Source organism: Gossypium raimondii, chromosome 10, assembly GCF_025698545.1.
Source record: "Gossypium raimondii isolate GPD5lz chromosome 10, ASM2569854v1, whole genome shotgun sequence".
NCBI classification, from domain to species: domain Eukaryota; kingdom Viridiplantae; phylum Streptophyta; class Magnoliopsida; order Malvales; family Malvaceae; genus Gossypium; species Gossypium raimondii.
In genome coordinates, this window is record NC_068574.1 from 50990300 (window position 1) to 50999449 (window position 9150).

The 9150-nt window shown below is 35.7% G+C and overlaps 2 protein-coding genes across 3 annotated transcripts; both read right to left on the reverse strand.

Annotated features, from left to right (window-relative positions):
- Window positions 1-2839: 2839 nt before the first annotated feature.
- On the reverse strand, window positions 2840-5075 carry LOC128033745 (protein MAINTENANCE OF MERISTEMS-like). Its single transcript, XM_052621788.1, has 4 exons — window positions 5027-5075; window positions 4223-4935; window positions 4060-4144; window positions 2840-3956 (listed from the first exon to the last, which is right to left on the reverse strand). Exons 1-4 carry the CDS (start codon window positions 5033-5035, stop codon window positions 3279-3281), a joined length of 1485 nt encoding a protein of 494 aa, XP_052477748.1. The 5' UTR covers window positions 5036-5075; the 3' UTR covers window positions 2840-3278.
- Window positions 5076-5997: 922 nt separating this feature from the next.
- Window positions 5998-8752, reverse strand: LOC105775097 (intracellular ribonuclease LX). Of its 2 annotated transcripts, none has more exons than XM_012597635.2 (3): window positions 8413-8752; window positions 7102-7312; window positions 5998-6348 (listed from the first exon to the last, which is right to left on the reverse strand). In XM_012597635.2, exons 1-3 carry the CDS (start codon window positions 8695-8697, stop codon window positions 6092-6094), a joined length of 753 nt encoding a protein of 250 aa, XP_012453089.1. In that variant the 5' UTR covers window positions 8698-8752; the 3' UTR covers window positions 5998-6091. The 2 variants fall into 2 exon arrangements, with proteins under 2 accessions (XP_012453089.1, XP_052477749.1); XM_052621789.1 differs by having other exon boundaries at window positions 5998-6257; window positions 8413-8751.
- Window positions 8753-9150: the final 398 nt, after the last annotated feature.

Consider the following 9150-nt stretch of genomic DNA (forward strand, 5'->3'; position numbering starts at 1 on the left):
CTAGCTTGATACTGCCCACGATAAAAGCAGATCCTCGGACTTCAGTGCCGGTGATAATTGCCAATATCCGTAGCCAAATGGGGTACACGCCCTCTTACCGCAAGGCTTGGATAGCTAAGCAAAAGGCATTGGAGAAGATGCATAGTGGGTGGGACGCCTCATATAATGAAATATGCCAATGGTGTCAGGTGCTAGAGAGATACGTCCCAAGTGCCATTACAGACCTTGAAACAGAACATGCGTACGACAACGACCGATTGCTACGTGGATGACAAGTGTTCAAACGCCTATTTTGGACTTTTAAGCAATGCCGAGACGCATTTCCGTACTGCAAGCCGTTGGTACAAATTGACGGTACCTTCATGTTTGGTAGGTACACTCATCGGCTATTGGTTGCAGTGGCACAGGACGACGGTGGGAGAATTCTTCCAATTGCATATGCAATAACACCGGGGGAGTCGTCTGATGACTGGGATTTCTTTCTCTCTAGGTTAAGGAGGCATGTGTGCCCCCAACCTGATATCTGTGTTATTTTAGATCGGGGCGCCGGTATACTAGCTGCATTTGATCGAGAGGGAAGCTTGTGGCAGTGTACACACCATAGATATTGCCTGAGACACGTTGCTTCGAACTACTACAGGCAATATCCATCTAAGACGGAACGACGACAAGTGACCAACATGGGTACTTACTGTATAACTGTATTATTTCGTTTGTCAAATTGAATTAGTTTTATTGGTAGAAGGGGTATAAAATATTCGCTATGTTATTATATTGGTAGGGTATGAAATGAATAAAGATCGTTTTCACGAGATGTTGGCAATCTTGCGATCCCAAAATGGAGAAGGGGCGGACTACCTATGCAACATACGTTTCGAACAGTGGGCACAAGCATACGACGGAGGCCTACGATATGGCCATATGACGTCGAACCTGACAGAATGCATAAATTCTGTTTAAAGGAACGCGCCATCTACCGATAATGGTGCGTGCGAGACATATTTCCGTTTGGCGGCGCTATTTCCAAAGCGAGCAACAACTTATGCAGCGATGCGTGGTGGGCATGTATGGTGCGAAGAAGATAGTTCAAGAAATTAACAAGCGGCGAGGGCAAATATCATACACGCTGTGTGTCACGATCGAGACAATCTATGGTTTCGCGTGACGGAGTTCGACATACCGCACTAAGGCGTTCTTTGGCGGGCAATATCGTGTACACTTGAGAAACAGGACTTGTGGTGTGGGAAGTTCGATGCACCGTTATCCATGCGCTCATGTTATTGCGACTGTCGAAACTTCGTGCGGATCCGCCGAGTTATGTGGACGAAGTGTACAAATTAGAAAACATGTACAACGATGGAGACACGTTTTCCCACCGGTCCCAGATGAACGAATCGCCACCAGATCTGTTGCTCCTTTTAAGTCATTATGGATAGAGAATTGCGTCATGGCAGGAAGGGTCGACCTTTCTCCACTAAAATACGGAACAATATGGATATCCAGAAACAAACGATCAACGAAATTGTGCGGATGGTGTAGGAACCCGAGCCATACAAGTCGATCATGCCCTAATCGCAATAGTTGAATGTAATTATAGAAGAAATTACCTTTTATTCAATTATTAATTGATAATTGTATTAATTGTTGGTAAAATTATCAAATTACTACAATTTCTTAAATGTTACTACCAGTCAAAACATTTTACTTAAATCTAACATTATGTAAAACTACAATTTCTTAAATGGTTAGTAAGATTGTCAAATCCATTGAGTTATGTTGGTAAAATTATTACATTAATTCAAATAGGTTAGGGTTGGGGTTTTAATTAAATTAGGTTAGCTTAGGGATTTCAATTAAGTTAGGTTACGGTTTTTAATTAAGTTAGGTTAGGGTTTTTAATTAAAATATGTTAGGGTTAGGGTTTTCATGTAAAATAGGTTAGGGTTAGGGTTTTAATTAAATTAAGTTAGGTTAGGGTTTTAATTAAATTAAGTTAAGTTAGGGTTTTAATTAAATTAGGTTAGGGTTAGGGTTTTAATTAAATTAAATTAGGGTAGGGTTTTTAATTAAATTAGGTTAGGGTTAGGGTTTTAATTAAATTAAATAAGATTAGGGTTTTTAATTAAATTAGGTTAGGGTTTTTAATTAAATTAGGTTAGGTTAGGTTTTTAATTAAATTAAATTAGGTTAGGGTTTTTAATTAAATTAGGTTAGGGTTAGGGTTTTAATTAAATTAAATAAGGTTAGGGTTTTTAATTAAATTAGGTTAGGTTTTTAATTAAATTAGGTTAGGGTTAGGTTTTTAATTAAATTAAATTAGGTAGGGTTTTTAATTAAATTAGGTTAGGTTAGGTTTTTAATTAAATTAGGTTAGGGTTTTAATTAAATTAGGTTAGGGTTAGGTTTTTAATTAAATTAAATTAGGGTAGAGTTTTTAATTAAATTAGGTTAGGTTAGGGTTTTAATTAAATTAGGTTAGGGTTTTAATTAAATTAGGTTAGGGTTAGGGTTTTTAATTAAATTAGGTTAGGATTAGGGTTTTAATTAAATTAAATTAGGTTAGGGTTTTTAATTAAATTAGGTTAGGGTTAGGGTTTTAATTAAATTAAATTAGGTTAGGGTTTTTAATTAAATTAGGTTAGGTTAGGGTTTTAATTAAATTAAGTTAGGTTAGGTTAGGGTTTTAATTAAATTAAATTAGGTTAGGTTTTTAATTAAATTAGGTTAGGGTTAGGGTTTTAATTAAATTAAGTTAGGTTAGGGTTTTAATTAAATTAAGTTAGGTTAGGGTTTTAATTAAATTAGGTTAGGTTAGGGTTTTAATCAAATAATGTCAAAATAACTCGGAAAAATTTCTATGTGTATTACATCGTCATAAACTTCTATTTCATTACATCAAAGGATAATTTTTAATACGGTAATCAATGTCTATGACCGGGGGATTCGGTTCCACATGGCGGCCGTCGACGGTTACGCGCTGGATTCCTCCTTCCTCTAGCTTCCGGCGGCGGTTGTTCTTCCTCGGGTGGTGATTGTTGCTCTTCCGGTTCGGCATCTGCTTGTCGGACTTGGGACGATGATCCACCTTCAAAGAATAGTGTATGTGGAGGTGTTTGCATCATGAACGGCGACGGAGTTTGAAAGCCATGTGTTACTGGCGATTGGTAAAAATGAGAGCTCCCCGACGGCCCCCCTTGGGACCCCTCCTGCGCCGATAGCCTACTTATCGGTGGTCCGCTCGGCATTACAGGAAATGGAGCTGATCCGGGCATTTGGCTTCAACCTGCCATAGGATTCGGAAAAGGATACATGTACGGGTTAGGGTACATATAAGGGCTAGGAAACATATCTGGCATCATAGGGAAAGGTGAATGCGTGGGTATCATCTGTTGAATTGCTGCGTCAGGTGACTGCGTCGGTGCTCTCGTTGGGGACGGTGATTGCATGGCCGCTGATGATGAACCGGGTGAATGTTTGGGCCTCGTTGGGGGGCTGGCCTCGTGGTCTTGTCCCCTTGGATTTAGAGGCCCGCGCCTTTCCCTTCCAACACGTAATTGCCGCTGCCTCTCCTCCAGCGTAAGTAAATACGGCTTCCCATTGGCCCTAAACCATGTCATGTATTCTGGAACGCACGCTAACTTGGGAACGATGATTGGTTCCCGAGTAGGTAGATATTCATTACGATTTTCCCACATTTCCATGTACACTGACCAGTATCTACGCCAATCCGTACCTAACAACCGAAGGTCGATTTTGTGGTGCTCGTCAAACTCCTCAGGGTCCGCAGGGATCGGTTGTCTACATCCAAACTGTCGTAGGACTCTGTCTGTCTGGTGGGGCTCCACGGTTGCATAGTTGATCAACACCACTTTCACGTGCCAAGCGTTCGGATTTTGTAAAAACTCTTCCGGGATTACTGCCCGGACTGCCGGATCCTCGTATGGTGTCCATTGAAACTACATGAACATGATAGAAATATTACATATATACATAATACTAAATACTAAATATCAATTCACTAGCGAATGGATGGAAATATCTATTTGCAATAATACTTACTTCTGCTTCCGACCGTTGCTCCAATAGAAGCCGTATATCTTCAAGTTCAGTCGGTAATCCACGATAACTTCCCGGATGGTTCCACCTAATTAAATAAATTTTTAGCATACTTTTATTCTTACAAAATCTACATAACAATTTCAAAATGTAATATAAAATTTACCTCGTTACGAGTGGGAATGTATATGGGTGGTTCACTCGAGGACGTAGAAATGGAAAGCGAAACCGTGCCCATGATTGCAGTAGTGACAGGCAACCTCCGATTTTTGCTTTCCTCGATTTGGTCACCCCGCACATCTCCCGATATAATGTTGCCAAGACGGCAGACCCCCAACTAAATTCACCGGCTGCTCTAAAATCAACGAGTTTTAGCAGCCACCTTAGATGTACACGGCTCCGTGACGTGTCGGCCATGAGATAGCCTCCAATTATTTGAAGAATGTATGCTCGAGCATATCGGATTCTTTCAATTTCGGTTGAATTTTGATTCAGACCGGGGAAGGTGGCACGTAACCAACCCATCTCCACCTTACCTCCATTCATTTTATCCGGAACGGCACCCAAAAGCTCGTAGCACACCGCCTCCCAATTGCTAGATTGGGCAGACCCGGTCACTGGGTGCCCGTCCACCGGCAATCCCAAATGCAGATGGACATCTTCTAGAGTGATAGTGCACTCTCCACATGGAAGATGAAATGTGTGCGTCTCAGGTCTCCACCTCTCGATCAACGCACTGATCAGTTTCGGCTCCAACTTGCATCCCCGGCCTACCATCGCCACGTGCCAAAATCCCGCTTCCCGCAAGTAGTTCTCTACTAACGGTGATGGAGGAGCATGCATATTCCGAATATTGCATGTCAATACCCGATCTTCAGCCTTTTATAACAAAAAATAAATTAATAAATATCTAAAAATACATAAATAAAAATATCTTAAATAAAATTTAAAATTTAAATTTAATACTTACCATGTTCATTTGCTCCACCGATATGTGATTCCTATCAAGACGAATCAATGATCCGCCATTGTTGAAAATATTAAAATTTTAAAATTATTTTAAAAAATAAAAATTTTAAAATTTTCTTAAAAATGAAATTTAATGGGAAAAATTTTAATATGGATTTGGAGATTTTTGAAGGAAATTGAGAGGATTTTGGAAGGAATTTGAGAGTTTGAAAGAATTTTGGAAGAAAATTGAGAGAATTTTTGAAGGGAATTGAGAGAATTTGTGAAGGAAATTGATATTGAATTTGTTTGTGAAAATAAAAGGGGTTGGGGGTTTATATAGTAAAAAAAAAATTTTACCGTTGGGGGGGCAACGGTCAATTTTTTGACCGTTGAGCACTGTTCACGCTCGCGACCACATCACGTCACGTCGGTAGCGACTGCCGACGTGGAGGGAAATCGCTTCCTCAAGGACGCGATTTCCCTCCACGCCGCCAGTCGCTACCGACGTGACGCGATGTCCTGTCACGTTCCCTAACATCGCGCTGACGTGGACACGATTTCGGGAAAAATGACCCATTCCGGTAAATAATTAAAAAACCGGCCCATTTCGATAATTTTTTAAAAAAAGTGGCTTTTTTTGGTAAATTAACCGTAATTCTTTACCACAATTTAAGTTAATCACTTGGTTCATTAAGATTATGTTATGTGGCGAAATTAAGTAAATTCATAAAAAGATTTATAATTTTCACAAAATTAAAAAGATTAGAATTTTAAAATTCTAAAGAAATTGTCAAAAAAATGGTAACACCTTTGGTCCAATTAAAAAAATAAATATTTAATAAAACATATATTTTATTAAATTGTACAAATTTTTATATAGATTCAAATTGTTATAATTTAATAATTTACAAAACTAAAAGAAAATTTAATAATTGAAAATAGCAACTTTAACTCAAATTAGTTGAAAATATCCAAAGCTTAATATAAATATGCAACATGAACAGATCCATTATTTTATTTATATATATATTACATGTCATTCAAATAAAGGGAGACATGAATCTCCACACAAATTATAACAAAATTATAATTCGATATTCAATTGAGCTTTCACATCATCCGTCCCTCCAGCACCACCAGGTAAAAAGATGTCGGCAGTTTCTTTATTGCAAGTTTTACTCCCCACCCAATTGGGGCAGTCAATAGCTATGTTTCTGTAACAGAAACGAATCTCCAGCAGCTGACTATTACTGTTACATACAATTTGAGGCACTTTATAGTTTTTGTCCCGCAGATTTTTCAGAATGTCGCCCACTTTGCTACGAGGTTTAAATCCCAAATCTGGTTGGAGGCCCAAAAACCAAACCTCTAATCACTTGTTCGACTCGGGTTATATTTTAGTCACTTATGTTATCATGTTGTAACATTTTAGTCAACGATAATTTTAGGTTAAATTATTGGTCCCTATTTTTTTTCATTTTGAACAATTTAAATTTTTTCTTTTATGTTCTTTTAACTTTCTTTTTTTTTTCATTCTCTTTTGCTTCCTCCTCTATTTTTTTCCATTCTTCATTTCTTTTAACGTAGTTTTTCTATATTTTCCATTTGTTAAAACTAGTCCACAAGCTTATCTCACTCGAAAAAATTAAATTGTTCAAAATAATAATAATGATAAATAGAGACTAGTTTTAACAAATAGCACAAAAAAACTACGTTAAAAGAAATAGAGAATGGAGAAAAATTGAGGGAGAAGCGAAGATAATGTAAACTAAAGAAAAAAAAAAGAAAAGTTAGAAAAACATAAGAGAAAAAAATTAAATTGCTCGAAACGAAAAAAATATGAAGATCGATTATATAAATTAATCTAAAATTTTTATTTGAAATGATTATTTATCATGCCACGTCAGCTTACCGTTACACCGTTAATAGCAATTAACGACTAAGTGACTAAAATGTTACAACGCGATTACGTAAATGACTAAAACGTAACATTTCAAACATAAATAACTAAAAAGTAACTTAAAGTAAACAAAAGTGATTATTTTGATAGTTTACCTTAACGAAATTGAAACATTGTATATGGTAAGTAATTACCTTGTTTTAGATTCTTGAAATTTGGTAGGAGAGTTAAGGAATTCCTGAAATACTCAGAAGGCTTGTTGGCGTCATCCGAACACATTCCATGTTTTCTCCATTCGTATTTCCAGAATTCCAAATTATCCTCTTCTTTTCTTCTTTGCCTTGCATAAAGATTTGGCCAATCCTTCATTAAGTCTTTTTTCAATGGGCTCTTCTCCAATATTCCCTACGAGTTTAATTATGAATTAAAAAAAAAAAGGTGTCAAATACGAAAACATGCATGTTTATAAATTCATTTAAGTGAATGTTTAACCAAAAAAAATAAAAAATCAAACAATGTATAAAAGTATTTCAAAATTGGATTATAATTAGACCTCATTATGGGTCGGGTTGATGTCAAATTTTAGGTCCAGACCTAGTCCAACTTAAAAATAAATTTAACATTTTGTCCAAGTCCGATCCAGATAGAAAATGTTAAACTTGACCCCGACCCGGACGACCAATATTAATTTTTTTATATTATTTGTTTTATGTAAAAATAAATTTAAAAATATATAATACATAAAATACACTAAAAACATTAAAATAAATATTTTTCAACAAATTAAAAATACATTAAATAAAGTCTTTATACTAAAATAACATTAAGATAGTTGCAACTTAACAAGCAAATGTCTCCAAAATAGTAGCAAAATTAACAATAAAACAAAAGTTATATAATATCCAAACAATAACAAGATAATAGTATCAAAACACAATAAAATGATAGCAAAACAATAGCAAGAGAAAAGATTTCTAGGCAAATTCTGGTCAGGCCGAACTCGAGTAAAAAAATCTTAATTGAGATCTGCTTTGTTTAAAAATGGGTTTTAATTTTTATCCAAACCCATTTTTTGAGCTTATATATTTGCTCAAATCCTCAGGTCTATTTATAATACAATAAAAATATAAAATGCACGAATTGTCAATCTAAGCTCCAAGCGTTGGTTTATGAGTTTGAGTGAATTGCCTACTTGTGCATAATATAGTAATATAATATTATCGAGGGTGCAGGGACGAATCCAAAATTCTTTATAGGATAATCAAAATAAAATTATAAATTTGTAAGAGTTGAAAATATAATTTTATTATGTATTAATTTACTAGAGAAATTAATTTTTTATTATAAATTTTAAACATTTTGAAGGGCCTGCATAACAATTTTTACTATTTTTGGGACCCCTACTTCCCCCTTAAATTCGTCCTCGAGTTGCAAAAAGTTATATCTCTGTATCCGACACTCGTGTGTAAAAAATCAAGAAATCGAAAGCAAAATGGGTTGCTTACCACAACATCATTTGCTGAAGTAGGTTTGGTGTTGGTGCATCTAAGATCATCACAGTACGGAGGCACCGGTGTATCCTTATTATATTGTGGCCAATAACCATGGATGGTAAACCTCGCTTCGTGTCTCACTTCACACTTCTTTCCCGGAGGAGGCAGCGTGCAAGCAGATGGTGGCCATTGCAGACTGTATTTGTAGAAATCCAAGGGTTTCACATCCTCGTCTGAAACTACCAAGCTTACTCCGGCTAACACTACAACTACCACCAATATTTGCCTCTTTTGCATTTTCTCCTACTTTTGCTAATGACTTCTCAAGTTTTTTCTTCTTGTATTTGTTTCGTATTCATGCAAGGGTTTTTATAGGAAATTTGGAGTTTTTGTCTTGTAATGCCACTTTTCTTTTTCTTTTTCTTTTTTAAAATAACCGAATTAATTGAGGAGCTAGAGCCAAATATGTTTATTTTCTTCGCAAGTTGAAAAGACACCCAATTTTTTTTACAAAAAAAAATCTTACTACAATACTAATATTTAATATGTCAAAAACTTCACTAAAATAATTTGATATTCAATTCAGCTTTCAACCGAAAATACCATTCAGCTCTTAATTGAAAAAAATCAATTTCCACACCATTTAAGTTTGTCACTTAGTTCATTAAGATTATGTTATGTGACGAAATTAAGTAAATTCTTTTAAAATATTTAAAAATTCAAAAAGATTTATAATTTTACAAAATTAAA

Bases quoted from the DNA above. Each gene is read 5' to 3' on its own strand.
- LOC128033745 (XM_052621788.1), bottom strand. The intron at 4,145-4,222 runs GTAAATTTTATA...TTATTTAATTAG, and splicing joins ACATTCCCACTCGTAACGAG to GTGGAACCATCCGGGAAGTT. The intron at 3,957-4,059 runs GTAAGTATTATT...ATGTTCATGTAG, and splicing joins AGCAACGGTCGGAAGCAGAA to TTTCAATGGACACCATACGA.
- LOC105775097 (XM_012597635.2), bottom strand. From the start codon at position 8,697: ATGCAAAAGAGGCAAATATTGGTGGTAGTTGTAGTGTTAGCCGGAGTA. The intron at 7,313-8,412 runs GTAAGCAACCCA...TTAAACTCGTAG, and splicing joins CTTCAGCAAATGATGTTGTG to GGAATATTGGAGAAGAGCCC. The intron at 6,349-7,101 runs GTAATTACTTAC...GCCTCCAACCAG, and splicing joins TTTCAAGAATCTAAAACAAG to ATTTGGGATTTAAACCTCGT.